The sequence below is a fragment of the Indicator indicator genome, chromosome 26 (assembly GCF_027791375.1).
Source record: "Indicator indicator isolate 239-I01 chromosome 26, UM_Iind_1.1, whole genome shotgun sequence".
Classification (NCBI taxonomy): Eukaryota; Metazoa; Chordata; class Aves; order Piciformes; family Indicatoridae; genus Indicator; species Indicator indicator.
Window position 1 is genome coordinate 6,332,293 of NC_072035.1, and position 18,960 is coordinate 6,351,252.

At 39.8% G+C, this 18,960-nt stretch overlaps 1 protein-coding gene across 1 annotated transcript in view; it reads left to right on the forward strand.

Annotated features, from left to right (window-relative positions):
* Positions 1-18,960, forward strand: part of LOC128975706 (transmembrane protein 132D-like) — a 259,696-nt gene that overhangs the window by 154,756 nt on the left and 85,980 nt on the right. Inside the window, exon 4 of the mRNA XM_054392723.1 lies at positions 7,289-7,472. Coding sequence (XP_054248698.1) covers positions 7,289-7,472 — 184 coding nt within the window. The remainder of the gene's footprint in view (positions 1-7,288; positions 7,473-18,960) is intronic.

An 18,960-nucleotide genomic window follows, 5' to 3' on the forward strand; every position in this document is an offset into this window, starting at 1 on the left:
TACTGACTACTGTGTTGAATAATTTATTGAATGATTATTAGACTGGATGTAATAAAGTCAATGTTGATTTACCATTCCCTTAGCATAATGTGGTAAATGATCACTGGATTTACTATGCTCAGAACCATGGTTCTGAACTGAAATGCTGCATTGGTGGGAAATTATGCTTTAAATTTATACTATATTTAAAGGTTTGCTAATTTTGAATGGCTTGGGTTATTTGGGAAAAGTGCTGTCAACAGCTGGAAAATTGTATAGTGAATAATTTATTTCAAAATAGGAAATAAAAAAAAAAGAGGCAAATAAATAATTCAGCAAATATTCCTCGACCAGCACTGCTGATGTTATGCTCCAGAGAAATGGATCAATTTTTTAAAAATAACTTCATTACCTGATTAGCAGACTCATTCTTTGGTGATTTTTTTCTCTTGCTAGTTCTTTCACTTCATACACTGATTCTTGAAGAAAAATTACTGTTCAGCCTACCCATCACTGAATTTTTAATACTAAGATGACAATGAATAAAATTAAATTTTAATATACTGCCCTATGTATCACCTTATCTTGATATATCAACGGTGAGTCATGATCTTTGCTGTAGTGCAGTGGGCTAGATTCTGCAGATACTGTTTTTTCAGAGTACCCTCTCTGACCTTGGGAAGGTTCAAGCCACATGCCTCACGTTCCTGCTTAAATTATTTCACAGAATGGGAGGGGTTGGAAGGCACCTCAAAAGACCATCTAGTCCACTCCCCCTGCCAGAGCAGGATCGCCTAGAGTAGGAACACAGGAACACATCCTGGTGGATTTGGAGTTGTCTTCAGAGAAGGACAATCCACAACCTTTCTGGGTGGCCAGTTCAAGTGTTTTCTCACCCTCACAGTGAAAAAGTTTTTCTTTATGTTCACATGGAACTGGCCCTGCTCCAGCTTGCACCCGTTGCCCCTTGTCCTATCACTGGACATCACTGAGCAGAGGCTGGCTCTGGTCTCCCAACACTGCTCTTCACATCTTTGTAAACATGAGTGAGGTCACCCCTCAATCTCCTCTTCTCTCCAAGCTAAAGAGACCCAGCTCTCTCAGCCTTTCCCCATAAGGGAGATGTTCCACTCCATCATCTTTGTGATTCTGTGCTGTTCAAGCAGTTCCTTGAAGTCCTTCATCCAGAACTGGATGCAATATTCCAGATGTGGCCTCATCAGGGCAGAGTAGAGGGGGAGAAGAACCTCTTTTGACCTACTATCTGCACTGCTTCTAAAATACCCCAGGATGCCATTGGCCTTCTTGACCACAAGAGCACATTGCTGGCTCATGGTCATTCTTCTGTCCACCAGGATGCCCAGGTCCCCTTCCCCTATGCTACTCTCCAACAGGTCAGTCCCCAGTCTATACTGGTCCATGGTACACTTCCTCTTTTTTGTTATTTGCTTAGACCTGGGACCAAGGATTGCTACGTGGAGTATGAATATACTCATTCATTTGCAACCAATACACCATACTGCTTGGTTTTGTTTTAACAAAATTCTAACTTCTGGAGTAAATTCAGGCATTTCATTTTCAGCTTCAAAGGAGAGGTGGAAATTCTTCTAGCTTGTCCAGCTAGATTCATACCCACTGAAAGGATTTGGGAGATCAGGCATTGGGTATGTTGAGCTCACATTCTGGAGCCAAGCAGGCTCCTCAGCTGGTGAAAGGCAAAATCATGCTGTTAACTTGTTATGTTTAATGTCACATCTTGCAATATTTGTTTTTTACCTTAAATCCTAGTTGTAGGAATAAAATAGTTCACTGAAATTCTGAAAATTTTATCCTGTATAAAAGGTTTTGCGAAAAAGCTGGAAAATACTTAGTGATTGCACTCTCAGAAGCCTGAAGGAAAACACAATCAGATTCATTAAAACAAAGAATGTCTCTTGCCTTTAAGATTATTTTGAGGGCTTTAAGCTTATGGTTTTTGTATGTGTGAGGCTGGTAAAGGCCCCCAGCAGAAAGACATAAACCTTTCAAAGACTGCACATCAGTAGTGAAATGCTTTTCTCAGCTTTGTCTTCCCATATTTTATTGAAGAGTTCAAATCTGGCCTGAAGCAGGCATGTCTGTGTGCATTGATTTCGGGTGAACCTGCACAGGAAACCTAAAGGTTTTGATTGCCCAGGTTAAAGCTAAAATACATACACACACACACATATGAAAAAAAAAAACAAACCACAAACCATCCAACCAACCACCAACCCAAAAAAAAAAAAAAATCCACATGAAGAAGAGACTAAATGCAGATGTAAAGTTTATACCCATCATCATCTCTTGCAGCATGATTTCTCAGTCACCCCTGGCTGAATTGGAAGAAGTTATCAGCATTTCCAAAGCAGTGGCTTATTGTGTGGTGATGAGCACCAAAGAAAAGCCCAAATAAATTACCCTGCTGTAACACAGTCTTCCTTTCTCATAGTCTTTCTTCCTTCCTTTTTATTCTTCACATGTCACTATTACAGTCTCCTTGTCAGAGATCCCACATTTTTTCCTCACATTTCCTATCCATGTAATTTCTAGGATGCTATCAAACATGCCAAGCAGAAGCAGTTTATTGCATTGCAAGTGCCTGTTTATGCAGAAGAGATGTGATCTCTCTCTCTCTGGCAAATAGGGAGAGGAATGCAAATGTGTTCCCCTGCCACAACAGTTTGACTCTCATGTAAAGACTTCTGAAAACAAATAAAAACGCCCTCACAAGTAAAAAGTAAGCTTTTTCCTGGAAAAAGAGCTGTGGGTATTTGTTAAGAATACAGCAATGACTAGGCAGGCAGCCTTTTCTTGGTGAAGATAAACTTCAAGATTATCAGGATCCTTTTCTGATTACTTAAAATACAGATGGGAAGACAAACTCACCTGAGAAGTTTGAAATTGTGTTTTCCTTTTTTTTGTCTACTGTCTACCCCAGCTCCATTTCCCATTCATCTGGATTTTCCAGATGTTTCTCACGAAGCACCTATGCACTCCACCCTTATTGTTTATTTTTCTATCATTCTCTTTTTATCTACATTTCACAGAAGTGAATTTTCTCTCTCTCACACCCTTCTGTAACAGGTAAATTTTCTTTTTCTCTGTGAGCATTTTTCCCTCTTCATTTCTTCCAGTTTCCTCTTCCTTTTCTTCCCCATTTAAAAATCTGTTTAAGTGGGAAGACAATATGTTACTCTGTTGCATGCTCTCAGTAGCATTGCAAAAACAGATAAAGTCCAAAGACTTCTAGCACTGCTAAAGATGTGCTGCTGCAGGGGATCATTAAGTGTAATGCTTGAGTGCTATAGGCTGATTCTTCAGTGTCCTTTAAGTTCCCTTTGATCCCCTCATGTTTGACAAGGGAACAAATACTCTTTAATGTTAGGATTATAGAATCACAGAATGATATGGGTTGGGAGGGACCTCCAAAGGTGATCTAGTCCAGCCCCCCTGCAGTGAGCAGGGACATCCTCCACTAAATCAGGTTGTTCAGCCTTGTTGAGCCTTTTGGTGAAATTGTTTAAATTCTGAAGAAAATACCATAGAAGAGCTTTGGAGTTTGATGGTTGATTTGGTTTGATTTGGTTTGGTTTGGCTTGGTTGGTTGGTTGATTATTTTTTGTTGTTGTTGTTGTTCTTTTGTTTTGTTTTCTTTTTTTTAATGAACTGTATTGGAAATGGTTTCAGAAAATTGTGGAGTTTTAGTACAAAATGGCAATTCTTTGTTGTTTTCACTGCTTGTTATGTTTTTATTCTACATCTTGTATGGGTTTGTATTATTTCCTACCAGAGGAGGCAGAAGTTGTGTTTAACACATATTGCTACTGCCAGCTCTGTGCAGTGGTAGGACAGATGACAGCAAGCCTTAAAATCTTTCTGCAGCCCAACTGACAGAGCTGGAAATAGCTAGCATGGAGTTTTTTATCTGGAGTGGCAGCATTGCATATTATCTTTCCCACAGATTTATACTTATTTTTAAATCACTTTCTTTCTGAAATGCCACCTTATTCCACTTTGTGTGTATAAATCATCTTATACACTTTGTGGTATATAAATCATCTTATGCCTCTTTTTATGGGAAAGGCATTTCAGTTTAATTTTTCTGTCCTGTAAAATAGGGATAATGGTTTTCGTGAGGTCCCAGAGGTCTCATAGGGTCAACTGTACTGCTGTCTCCCTTCTTTTGTGCTAGGAAGTATTTCCAGTTATCCCTGGAAACATTTCTTCCTGTTCTGAGCACTGCTGTTCCACCTCTTAGCCTGGCCAGTGCAGCATTTCAGGCCACAGGCTCTTTCAGTGCCCTGCAAGAGATGTCCTGGAGACCTGGGTACATGGAGGTAGAAGGGAATTAAGATTGTCTTCTTTCTCTCTTCTCCTCAAGACTCTTTCATTAGCATTCCTCTGATACATCTTATTTAGCATGTTCATGGCTTTAGGCTGCCAGTGTCCATTATAGCCTTCTAAAGACACTGAGAAAACTTTATACATTACACAGCTGGTCGTTTAAGTAAGTTCAGAACAAATCTTGGTTTGGGAGCATTATATAAAGGTCAAAGCCAATACCACAGCTGGGGAAGTTTGGAATGGGATACTTGAACTGACTGACAGTGCCCACATCCAGTAGGTATTTTTGGATTTACAGGGTCTCTTCTTGAAAACTCTCTTTCAGGGCATAGCATCCTGGCAGACCCAGAATGGTGGCCTTGGCTCCAGCCTCTTGGATTTAAAATGAATCCCAGACCAAAAGGGCAGGAGAGAGAGAAATTTTTGTTTGTTTGATTTGTTAAAAAGTGTTTCCTCCATCAGGTGTGTATCATCAGCAGGAGGTGCAGGATGGCTCTGTGGAGGTAGAAAATGCTCCTGATCTGATGCTGACAGCTTGGGCCTGATTAGAGGTCATGCAATATTTTTGCAGTTTTTTAATGTATCTTTCGTGGCACTAATGAGATTTTTATTGATTTTTTGAGGTAATTGTAACATTTGGAGGTGTTTAAGATTTCTAAGAGGAACCAGTTCACAGATTTTCTATCAACATTGAATTTGCTAACCAAGTGGGGGTTTTAACTACAAGAAATGCTTCATTAAAAGACCTGCTTGGAGAAATTAAAGGAAATATTTCCACTCTTTTGGTTTTACTGTATTTCTGCCATATAGGAGCTGTAGTTTAAGGATCATGTTCCACTCCTCTCTCCCCATCTTTTCCACTGCCTTTTACTCCCTCTTTTATTTTCCTGTGTCCTGTTCACTTTACTCCTTTTCACCTAATCTCTGACATACCTGGAAAAAAAAAAAAAAAAAGCTGATTACTTTTTGGCAATCATTTGTTTTTCCCATGGTGTTCTGCCCTGCAGTCCCCTCCTGTGCAGCAGTCCCTCACTGTTGTTCCAGGACATGTTTTTGGTGATTGCACCAATCTTGCAGAGCCAGTGACAGGTAGTAGTAGACAACAATGCCATAATAAAGACAGACACCCTGAATAGAATCACAAAACCAAGGTTCGTTGTATGAAGTTCTTTAAACACAGAAACTGTGGTAGAACATACTGTACAAAATGGAATCACTACCAAGTATTTATAGGCAATGCTTTGCCCATTCTTGCTCATACAATTAAGGTAACTGCGCTTCAATAGCCCCAGCTGCATGAAGCAGCTTTCTGATCCTACCTAGGTCAGCATGAAATAAGACTGCATTTAGAGCTAGTTTAGAAACTCTGTGTTGTTTTGGTTTCTTTTCTTCCCTGACATGAGGAAATGAGAATGTGAATACAATGTGTTCCATTTTGGAAACACAGAAGCTCCTTTTAAATTCCATCCAGGATAGTAAGGACTCGATACATCCATTAAAATCCAAACCCTAAAGATGATCAGATTAAAGTCTTCAAGCAGTAGCTTTGGATAAGGCATTGGATTTAGCCAGCATGATAAAAATATCAGAGTATTTTGGGAAGAATCCCAAACTGGCACTGTTGTCATAACTGGTCTTCATAAAAAATATGGCTAGCTTTAGCTCTTCCTCCACATCAGCTGGGAAAACCTGCTGGATTTTAAACACATTCTAGGACTCTCTAATCAGTTGTTGAAATGTTTCTTTTCTTCCAGCTGCACTCTAAGACACTTCAGTGTTGTGCCATTCTCTCTTTCTTTGGTATTACCCCACTGAAAGAAATTCTGTTCTTTCCTTTCCCCTCCACACAAACACTGAGAATCTCTTCAGCCTTCAGTGCTCAGAAGTAAAAGCACCGTCACTCTCAGCATCCTCTGGATTTCTGCACTGCTCAGAAATTCTTTATTTCTCAACAACTTTACAGTACACTTAGTATTTTCTTGTCTTTATAACTACAACTAGACTATGGAACTCACCTTGCTAACAGAATAGAAACTTTACTGCATTGCTTTTATACAGAAACTGTTATAACAGTGATTTGCAGGGCTTGCTCCAAGAAGTCTCTTTTCAGTTTTCCATCTTTACATATCTGCTTTATGATACTCACTCATGTAACCATGTAACCACAGGAAGGACAGCATGTAAAGGAAAAGCAGCATTGATAAAGTATCAATAACCCCAGTGTAGCCTGAGTATCCTAGAAAATCACATCAGGTAACTCTTCTTTCTCTTCTAATGTGTTTTGCCAAAGGATCCTGGCAGGATTGGCCACTGTTTGGTAACCCTCTTCTCCAACAAACTCAATTAGCTGTAATTCCTAGTTTAGCAAAGGACAAGAGGAGCTTAAGACATTCACAGAAGGTAGCAGTATACCCAGAAATAAATTCCAAGTTTTCCAGTCCTCCTCTCCCTGCTGCTCTCGTTCACAGATCCAATCCTGAGCTTTGATTTCTCTTCCATGCCTGCCTCTTTAAAAAGCAGGAAGCACTTTTAATGCAGTGGTTTCCCATTTCAGGGAGTGATTCCCATTAGATTTGCTGGTGTGTTGCTTGAACGGGGAGGAGATGCAATGTGCTTGTTAAAGGGAGCACCTCATAGTCAGGCTTTTGAGGCTGTAGTTTTAGCCTTTTCTTTGTCTTGATTTAGTTCCATTTCTCCACCTGTAAAATGCATCAGTCCTTAGTGCTTCCTATCACAGAGCATTGGTAAGCCATTTGGACATAAGGGAAATACCCTGAAATCTCAAGACCAAGAGCAAATGATTAATTCATTATTAAATCCATCATCCCATTGAATCCTCTCTTTGGGATAGCTTTAATATGATGTTTTATTAATAGGAAAGCAATTACATTGCTGTTCTACCAGCCATGTGATTGGAACCTTGCTTTTGCTTCCTTTCTTGCAGTGCCGATGGTCCATCCTCTGAAATTATGCAGATTGACTTTGAAATTGAAGACCTAACTGACCTGCCTGGGACCCAGATCATCACATGGCAAGTAGAATATCCTGGAGACACAACATCTGATCTCGGAATCTCCAAGATCTACGTAAGCCAGAAGGACCTGGTAGGAGTTCTCCCTTTGGCTATGGTAAGAGATTGTCTGACGTTCTGTAGGGTTTTAATACTGCTTTACAATTCCAATGCTTAACAGACTTTTTATTTCACTGAATGATCTGCTGAAAGGGGCCAGAAAGGACAATGACAAAGAAATTTTCATCACCTTGAGAAACAGATACTACTTTTAGAAGCTTGCTTCATTTAGCTGTGAAACCTCATGAAGGGAGACCACAGCTTCCCCTGGAAGGCACAGTCATGATCTCTTTGGCCAATATACTGACCTCTTGGAGGCAGAAGCTGAGTTCATGGCATTTACAGTGTTCAGAACTCACTCACTGTTGAAGTGAAGTGGTATCCTTGGGCACTGAGTTCAATGTGATATATCTTACTTGAATCACAAGTCCTCTTACATTTAGTCTAGAATTTAAGAACTTCCTGAATCAGATTTTTTGCAGTTTTTCAATTCTGACTCCATATTCATTTGAGAGTGAGAAGAGAAATGGAAGTCATGGCATGACTTCTGAGCAATTTTTAATTACCCGAGGAACATAAAATACAGTAGGTAGGAAACTGTGTTACATAAATGCATTAAAAAGGATTGTCTCACTGTCACCATGCAGATTACAGGGCTTGAAAAATACCTGATGCTTTAGCCTTGCTTTTTTGCTTAAAAAACCTGCTAGGTACCCCAGTTCCAAGTACAAACACAAGTTTTGTGTGTTTCTTCTTCTCTCCCCTTCACATTCTTCATCATTAGGGATGAAGTATTCTTCTCTAAGGTCTAGCCACAACCCACTTTTGCTCTTAGACAATCTGTTGGAAATTATCGACACATAATTTAGCACTGAAAGAAACCCAAAAATCAATCCCAGAGCATTTTAAAAAGTGTAACCTGGATGCTTGCCCTAGTGATAGCCAGTGAATGATGTCATTTTAAAGAGTAGTGCTCTCTCCTCTTCCAGACTGACAGAATTGGCTCTTATTGTTATTTACCAACTTCAGAGCTGCTCAGATGTCATGATTCTTTATAACACCCAAAACATTTCTTGTCTTTGGTAATGGCTCATGCTTTAATTACTAAGGTTTATATCCCAGTTGAAATAGCTCTCTCCAGCTGGGATTGTGGCTGTCTGACAAATCAGAGTGGTGTGGACTAGCTCCTGCTATTGACTAGTGGGTGATCTCAGCTGGTTTGTTGGTAAGAGAGGAGGCTTTGAGGTCTGCAGATGGGTTTCCTTTATGTGCAGTCACATGAGTTCTGGAGTACTGAGGGTTAGGGCTGTGGGGATGATCTGTTTTAAATAATCTGAGATTCAGGAGGGTTTATTCTCTCCCTTTATAGGAAGATAAAAGATTTGGTTTTTTGGTGTTTCCAACAGTTGCAGAAAACACTGGGTCTTCTCATACACACCCATGATTTCTGATTACTCTAGTATCAAGTGATATACTGGCAAAAAAAAAAAACAACAAACAAACCACAATAGTTACAAGAACAAAGATTCTCCTGGCAGTTGCTACAAACCAACTCACTCTTAATTTCCATTCAAAGATGAAAAATCTCCTCCCATTTTCCAGAATCACAAAATTCTATGCTCAAAGGCCCTACAAACTCTACAAAGTTATCAATAGGTGGCATTTCACAAGGCAACAGGTGTTGGGATAAAGGGTAAGAGAGAAAGCAAAGATAAATGGCAGGGGTCCTCTAATTACTGACAGGCTGGGAATATTTTAACCTTCTTTGCCTTAACTGGAGTGTCAGAGAAGAAACTCTGGGGTATCACAAATCTCCAGATCTTTGCTGTACTTCACACATAGGGAATGATAATTTAGGTGCAGACCTTTCAAGATGTCTAACTTAGGTGAGTGGGAATTCATATTTCTCTGTGATCTTAGCAAGGCCAGTTTGTAATTTACAAATTTAATAAAAATAAATAAATTCAACTTTTCTATTTAGGAAAAACCACAATGAAGACAATGTTACATTATTTCTTTGTTTTTTGGAGACAAGGTTAATTTGGATTAGTTTTGTTGAGCTTCTTAGCAGGACATATAAATTCATGTTTAGAGGCAACAAACAGAAATGCAGATGAATATTTCGTTTATAGGTTAATTTTTCAAAAGAACAATTTTCCTGCTTTAAGATTAAGGCAAAGTTTTGTTTTTCAAATAGACTGGCACATACCACCTCTTCACTGTCTTTGTTCTCTGTAGTCTTTTCTGCTGGCTAGTATGGACTTGTAGATTTCAAACCAGAAGACTGGCCACTTCAGAGCTTCCTGTTTCTTTTTCTGAATTACAGAATGCTCCAGTGGAAAGATTTAGATGTATATGTTGCCATCAGGACACATTAGAAATACCTACCCTTTGCTGACATTGTTAAGACACTTGCTGTGTTCACCTTATCTTTCTCCAGTACATGTTTGGGTTTTTTACCATGGCATAGTATCATGCCAGCTGTTGAGACTCCTGCAGGTCCCTACACCAATAATGGTAGCACAAGTCACAGTAGAGTACTCAAGGATATTGATGAGAAAAGCTGTAGGATGTATTTTATGGATATGTGGGTACCATAAAGGCTGAGATTTCTGATACTTCAATTACACTTCTCCTAATTTTAAAGTGCAACAGAACCCAACTTGGTGAGCTGTACATGGGACCCCAGTCAGCCCTTGTTAGCAGAATGGGAACAGCATGGGAGGAGACATTTAATTGGAGAACATTGTAAGAACCTGTGAGCACTTGTCTGGATATTTGTAATGCATGATCCTTTCCCTTAAGCCTGATGAAATACAAGCAAAGATGTTTATCCAGGGTCATAAAAAATTATTGGCCTTTTACCGTGATTGCTTTGCAGTGGCTTTTACAGGCACCTAGCAATGTCTTGCCTGGTTAACAGAAACTAAAATATCCACTAAATCTCATGAAATAGGCAGATATTTCTGTGATATAATGCTCTTCACCCACAGTTTGCACAGTAATTTGTGCATGTCTTGCATGGGCACTATTCAAACATCTCCTTATTTCCCTGACAGCTTTCTCACCACCAGGTTTGTTGCTGCAGATAGTGTGTGGCCAGGGAAGTGTGGAAGAGGGGCCTTAAGAACATGTCATTTGGTAAAGGTATTACAGAAACAAATAATGCTTTATTCTAAATGGAGAATTCTGGACCAGGAATGTCAGAGATTACTTCATGGTAATTATTGATAGTGTGGCACTTTGAAAATAACCCAACAAGTAAATGAAGAGGCAAAAATCTTCAATGATGTTCTTTATGGTCACCTAACATAGATATTAATTGTCTTTAAACATCATCCTTGCAACATTGTCCTTTGAGACAGAAACCTTAGCACCTCTTAATACCTTTGCAATATGATGTAACAAAAGTATATGGTCCATTTGTTCATTAACTGTCTTGAACACGCTAAACTGCTGAGGGGCTTTTGTGTTGAGGCTCTGCAAGATAGTGTGACAGCCAGTGGGAATAATGTGCCTGAATATTCTGGAACATGACTTTTTTTTTTTTTTTTTTTTTAAACTGGCACCCTAAAGATTCAGCTTTCAGGTCCTGTTTAACTCCATTCTGGTGTTTCTTCCCTCTTTTTATCTCACTCTCATTTTGTTAGGTGATGAATGGTCCAGGTTTAATCACTCGAATTGTGCATTTGCTGATATCGATTATTGTTGCTTTTTAAACGTTCTGTCAGCTCTTTCATAATTGTGGTTTTCACCTTTGGTTGAACTTTAATGATTAGGTGAGGCTGAGAGACAGATGAGCTCTGTAGCCATCTGTGTCCATACAAGATAATCCCTACTGAGGAAGGCAGAGGGCAGGTATCACATGCTGCTACTAAATGAATAAGTTGAAATCTGTTCTGTAAATAATCATATCAAAAATGATGAATAATCAAATACCTGGGCTGGTTCTTAACTGAACCTGCAAATCACCTGTTTATATGCCCTAAATCTGTTCTATCAGTGCCCTCCCTTTGTTTAATAATATGTTAAGGAAGAAGAGCAAAAGTCCTGTTTTAATAAATCTCACATGGGGAGATGTGTTGTTCCCTGGGTTGACAAATCCATTATCAGAGTTAACCTTACTTTCTCCTAGAATGCAGACAGAAATATTTGCAGAGTGCTCTGTGTACCTTCTGAAAAGGTAGCAGGCTCCTGACCTTCAACTTTTGATAAATCATTGTCCACATACATGTTTTAAATTTTCAGATCAACAAGTTAGTCTTAAAGTCTGCCTGGCTCACACAAATGTCGTTGCCCTGATACTCAAGGAATTATTAGGCTTAAAGATACATATGTGGCTCAGGTGTTTCAGATGATGGTAGGACACAGGAAGCTGATGAGGAAGCCAGGTGGCTGGATGATGAGCACCCTTGTGTACAAAAACTCTGTGAAAGTAGATTGCTTTCTTGAGCGATTCTCTTATAGATGAACTGATCTTAATGGCAGCTATAAAAGACCATTTTGCATGATCTGTGCAACTGGGAAAGAGCAGAAAAGCTTTACCTTCCAGAGCAAGCAGGGTCATGGTAACAGTGGCTGAGTGGCCCTGGATTACCTCATATCAATCATGATATTAATATTTTGAAGTTGATAATTCAGCTTTCTTGCTGCCCAGAGAATCTCAAATTTGCTGGCTGGCAGGCAGGACAGCTTGCCTGGCACCAGGGCTGAATTAGCAGGTTTCACCTTTGCAGGGACTAGCAGAACAGGATCCCTTCAGTCTTTATCAAACTCAGCTCTGGTCTGGACTTGAGTTTTATGGCCACATGGCTGTGGAGTGCCTGTCTTTCTTCCTTATTGAATACAACAAACAGCCTTTAGGTATATTTATAATCTGTTCAGTATCAACCTAAATATAACCTTATTATTAGAGAACTGAAATGGACAGCATGAAAAGATGGGATTTAAAACTTAATTAAGGGTACAATGGTAAGGTTGCAGTCTACTTGGCAGAGACAAGAACTCCAAAGACAACCTTCCTTCCTTCCCAGCTGTATTTTAGCAGGTGAAGGTGAATGGTCAACAGTGGATTACAGACTCATATCGTCTGCTGAGCCTCCATTATCTCTCTAATTTTGTCCCATTATTTATTATCCTTAAGCAGTGCAACACTGGCCTCCAAGACAGTCAAGTGAGGTGTGAGGCAGACAGAGATTAAATCAAATGGAGAAAAAACCCATGAGAAGAGAATCCTGATTTGTCACAGACGTAAACAAGATCAGTGACCAAAGCCCAGCTCATTACTTTGCAACAAACAGGTTGTTGTGAAGGCAAAGAATTACTCCTTCTCACCTGACCCTGCAGAGGAGTCCCAGCTTGGTGAGCTGTCCCTGCTCTCAGAATCACACAGCTCAGCTCTTGCAGAGGACAGCTGCAAATGAAGGTGGTTTAAGCACATTTGGGTTGGTTGTTAGGAGGAGAGATCATGCTATCCTTCATCTTAGGTGACTTACAATGTTAGTAACCTTCAGGACAGGGTCACTGGTAGTGCTGGAGCAAAACAACCTTTTAAAATAGCACAACCACTTTTGCAGTGTTTTGTGTCACCACAGCTGCTATTGTCTGAAACACAAATGGAATATTTTTACAAGGTCAGGTTAGTAAACTGGTTGTAAAAAAGTCAGTGCCTTTATATGTTGAATAGAAATATTTCATACTGCAGAGCTATAACAAATTTCATATTTAAGGGGATATTTTGTTAAGAGGCCTGTTTGGTACATCTATTGAAGCAACACTGACTGCAAACCCATTCTGCCATTGCAGATGAACACGCTCTTGTCCTCAGACCCATTAAAGCCATTTTGGCTTATGAGAAGTTGCATTTATGGCAGTCATATTAAATAAATTGCATCCCAAACCTGAACACCAGTTTAACATTATACCTTTTAGATAATTTATTGTTTCAACTTGCTCCTGATGTTTTTCATAAAACTTTGATGCAAACGTTGACAGTCAGGAAGCACTTTTACATACCTTCAGCATAAGAAGCTGGGTAAATAGACCAAATAAATAAATAAAATCAATTGCTGCAGCAAAGAGGCTATTTATTATATAGGAAGCTTTTCTGTGTTGAAATTATTTCAGATAATTACAGGAATCAGCTGTCATGGCAGTGCTGGATTTTAAAAATGCTTAGGGTATTAATGTCTTTATAAATATATGTATCTGATACATTTAATTTTTAGCTAGTGCTCTTTGTGCTCTGTTAGAGACTGGGTACATGGCTCAGACGTAGCTACCAGAGTGCTCAATGGTGCACAAACTCTTATTTAGTTACAGCCTTACCCTGAAGAATTCAGTAGCCAAACAGACACTAATGATAAAAACATAAGGAAAATATATGTCCCTTCCTACAGAAAAGGGGTGGGGATGGGCAGCATGTTGAAATTCCTCCTGAAATCAGCCAGACTGCCTGCTGCTAGCCCGAGGTTTCAGCTTGGCTTTTCTTCCCTGTTGCAGAAGATGTGACAAGTGGATGCTGATGGTCTCTGGAGCACAGACCTAAGTTGAGCAAATGATGTTGGTGTTGAAGCTTATGGTTTACCTGTAGCTCTTAAGATTGCATGGCTGTCCCTGCCTCTTCCTTAGGCCCTCTCTTCTCAGGTGCTTTGCCACTCCTCAGGTTAGCAGCGTGCTGCTGTTTTCTTGCAGGAGCTGCTTGGCAGTACAGTCCATGCTGGGGTAGTGGAGTAGGATATTGGATTCCTGTCTCTACTAGCTGCCATCTAAGCTGACTATTAGAATGCTTTTGGATGAAATTAAAGATTTTCTGTGAGAGAACTGAAATGTGAATCTCCATCCATATGTATGATATAGATAACAAATTGATTACAGCAAGGATCTGCTTTTGGCTGTGACTGGCCTGAGTTCTGCCTGGCAGCTGAGAAGTGGAGGATCACGTGGGCCAGAATCTACTGCCCTACTTGCCTTCAGTGTTTCCAAACACTTCCACTGAAAGCCAGCTTCAGGAGAAAGAAAAAGATGTCTAGAGAGTAGCTAAAAGTTTTTACCTTCTTAATTCATAGCTTTTAAATTGCAATTACAGTACCCGGCAAGTTTTCAAATATTCAATTAGAATGCTATGCACTTCTGAGGAGGGACTTTTAAAAGCAAAGTTATTAGTGAATTACAGATAAAAGTTGCTCACGGGAACAGGGAGAAAATTTTGGGTCACTGTGATACCAAAAGCAGCCATTTTGTTTTCATAAGTATATCCTATTGCTTCCTAAAATTAGGTAGGTCAAGGTCCTATGATTTCATATCATACACCAGACTTTCCATTCTTCTGGTAACCTCTTTTGGCACCTACTAGTTCTGATTTTGATTCATCTTTCTTGAAAGTAGATATGCAGGTTGACTGCAGGAACCCACTAATGTCACTCACCATAGCTGTTGAAGTGTTTATGCCCTGGAAATGTTTTGGTTTTTTCTCCCTCTCAGATGGTACGTGCATGGGTTTGGTTCTGGTTGTTGGGGGATGTTGGTTGGTTGGTTGGGGATTGTTTTGTTCAATGGCATACATTCATCCTGTGACTGAATATTATATCTGGAACTTTCTTTTCCTCTGTTGCTTGAGGCTGAAGGCCTACAACCTAATGGCCAAAATTCTTGCTGTCAGTCCCCATGATTAGACATTACAACATGTGACTGCATTCCATCCCATTTCTTTTTCCCTGAATCCTTTTTTTTTTCCTGATGTTTCTTATTTAACAGTTCAAACTTCTGTATTGACAGTGCCTCCCAAACTGACACTTAGCAAATTCTGATAGTCACCTGTTTCATCTTGTTTCAGTGTCATTATTGACAGCAATTCAACACCCAATCCTTCCCTAGCCTAATTCTGGAATGTTGTTGTATCAGTTCAGAGGGACAGGTTGTCTCATTAACTGCCAGTCTCTGCCTGGATCCAAAAGCCAACCCTTTGGATTAGTTCTCTCTGGTTCAGGCAACTTCAACTGGAAGGACTTTGTATTCAAAAGCATGATAATCAGTCTCTAGGCAGTGCATAAAGTTTGTGATGCATAAATGCATGAGTCAGATTAGATTCTGTTTCACATTCTAATAACTGTAATGAGCCTGTACAGCTAATGGAAGAAAATGTTTCATCCAGTAAACACATAATAATCTGCTATGCTTCAGAAACTAATTGAATCACAGATATCTGAGGCTACAAGACATTTTTCCTACTCGTAGATGTCAATTATTTAAGCTTTTTCAGTGCATGTGATATTGACACCTATCTGTACCCAGATGATGGACCAGGCAGCTGAGCAGGCCAGTCAAGTGTGACAGTTCTGGTACTCCTGTGTGACTGTGCTCAAGAAGTGAATATACTCAGTTGCAAGAGGGTTCATTTTCCAATTAGAATTGCCTGTTAAAGTTGGTTTGGTCTTCAGCTTCCTATAATTGTCACTGTTATGCTAAACATTGGCCTTGCTCTGGCAGCTGCCTGTTGTCTAACTGCTAAGAAATGTGTGAGTCACTAGCACACAGCATTTTGTTTTGTGTACAGAGATAAGAAATAAATAAGAAAATAAGAAATAAATAGAGATACAGAGATAAGAAATAAATAAGAAAATAAGACAAGCACTTGGCAGTCAAAGACTCCTTATCTGCAGAAGCCAACAAATGCCATATTCTTTGGATTCTTTTTTTCCTGCCAGAATCAATGATAACCCTGAGGTTCTTTACCTTTGTTGAAACAACAAGCAATAGCTCTTTCTCTTTACTGTTAGGCATTTTGTTGACCTGTGGAACATACAATGAAACAGTAACTGTGTTCATTGCAACATCAATGCCGAGGGTTTGCTACTTAAATTGCCAAGCAGCAACAAACATCTAGCAGGTCTTCCACTTTAATCCAATTCTATTTCTGCCAAAGGTTACTACAGGCCCCGTGGAGAAAGATCTTGATGGTGATGTTGTTGTTGAAGACAAGAGGCTAGAAATCTTGTTTTTGTATCTGGAGCTGCAGTTGCTAGCTGACTAATACTGTAATCACCCTTAATAATAGAAAGCAACAGTCACCCAGTTTTGCTCTGAGTGGGGGAATGAATAATGAGGGCTTGGACGGGCTGCTGGCAAAGCTGCTGACAACCACACAATTTGATGTGGAGCATCAAGAATTGGGTTCCCTGGAGAAAGAGGAACACGAGGATATTTTTCTTAAGCATTAAAGCCTAAGAAAAATGGCTTTGCATAACAGCTGCTGCTCTTTCTCAAGTGCGAGTTATGTGTATTTTTCTTGATTAGATGCATGTAGTTGAACTGCTTTGAAACAAGCCCCATCCTTTATCCCTGACAGTCTTTCTGTGTAGCTTTGAAGCTTCAGGATGCTATGAAATGCAGAAAGACCAGGGAGACATGGCAGATTGGGATTTAGAACAAGTTTCACTTAGAATTTGCCACTGCTTCAATGGACACAAAACACAGAAGTCCTAGCCAGTTTTCACACTGTTGTAAAGCCATTGGTGTTAAAAATGCTATGAGTTTAGTAAAATAAAACAGAAATAGAAATAATTTGGTGGTGAATTGAGTTTTCAGAATGAAAATCTTATAAATATTTGCTAGTTTCATAACTTGTGTGCAGCCCAGTTGCAGCCAGCTGAAAGGGACCTGGTTTTGGTAGGCAAATGCTCTTAATGATTTTAAAGTCAGGATGTCTTTAGATGTCTCACACTGAATGCTCAATATCACCAGTAATCCTTAAAAATATTCCACAACCTAATCTGGATTATTTTTTTCCAAATACTTTTGTATCATTCTGTTAATCAGACTCAATAGTGAAGAAATTTTGATATTTTGTTGTTGTTAAAAACCCCACAGGGATGGTGTTAGCTTACTTTTATTGAAGTACAGTCAGATTGGGTTTATAGAAAACAGATTACTGCCATCTGTTCCTCTTTTATTTCATATCAGGTTTCACTTGCAGGATTTTGTAACCCAACAATGCTGCCATACAGCAGAGTGGCAAATATTGCAGAACTGTTTTTAATTCTGGCTGCTGAATTGTTTTCACTGAAATGCAACTGATCAGAGAAAGATTTCTTGTATGTTCAGATTTTCCCAATCTGGCCACATCAGAATGCAGAGTTTACAGTGATTTAAGAGCATTTCTTCAAGTATACAGTTGCTTAAGTGTCATGTGACCCCTCCCTCTTCTTAATCAGAGAATCTCTCTAAGGAATTGTTAGAATCATAAAGCTGCAGAGATTGAAGAGGGCTGCAGCCATTAGCTACTCCAGTGCCCTGCTCAGAGATCTAGTTGCTCAGGGCTGTGCCCACTTAAGTCTTGAACACCTCCAAAGATGGAGATCCCACAGTCTCTCTGGGGAAAACCCTTTTGGTATTTGATCATCCTCATGGTAATTTGTTTTTCCATGTATCTAAATAGGATTTTCATGTTCTAATGTGTCCTATGCATCTCGTCATATTGCCATGGAAGCCTGAGAACAGCCTGGCTTCATTTTCTCTCCATCCTCTGATCAGGTAACTGTAGAAAGCAGTAAGGTCTCCCATTTTCCTTCTCTTCTTAAGGCTGAAGATGCCCAGCTGCTCTTTCTGCATCTCCACGTACACCATGTGCCCAGCTATGCCCTCGATCAGCTTGGTGGCCCTGCACTGGCCTTGCTCCAGTGTATCAATATCCTTGGCTTGAGCTACAGCCTCTGCTGGCTTCCCACCTCTTAATTGACATGATTATGAGAAGATCTTTTTTTTTCCCTTTTGGCATAAGGAGAGGGATGTTGCCTTAATTGGTTCCCTTCAGATTAGTGATCTGAATAAAACATAGCTGGAAAAGCAGCAGCACATTTCTCTGTGCTGAAATAGATCCTTCACCGCTGTGGTGCTGCTTGAGCAGAGTGAGCAAGCAAGTATCACTTTTTTCAGCTTCTTGGCATTTTTAGATGTCAAGATTTTGAGGTATCATTTGAGGATCAGGGGCTTCCCCCTCCCCCCTTTTTTCCCCCCCTTTTTTTTTCCTTTTAAATTTGAGGATTAAAGCTTTGAAATTATTTATTTACGAGCCATGAAAATCTGCCCAAAACGGATTTTAACAAGTGTGTAATTGGATAATTTGACAACTGGCAAGCTGAAGCCCCAGAGACCAGGAATTACACTTCACTACAGAATAGTTGTTCTTCATGTGGAATTAATTAGATTTCCTCTAGATTACAAGTAGTAAGAAGAGTAGTCAATTAAGAGAATTATTCTCTGACTTTTCCATCCTTTTAATTGCCAGCCAGTGGTGTTAAGAATTCTTTTTTCTACGTGAGATTTCCTCAGAGGCAGGATGCCAGGAAGAGGATGAGGGACAGTGGATTAAACACTTGCCTGGGATTCAGGAAAAAAAAAATGACAACCAGCTTTGTGTGCAACTTTGACTCACCTTCTAAGGGACTGATTATCCACTGGGCCTGAAAGCTGCTGGGTTCACAGGAGGCAGCGAGCTGAACGAGGACAGGCTCCTGAGCAACTGAGGGTGATGTTTTCCAGTGGCAGAG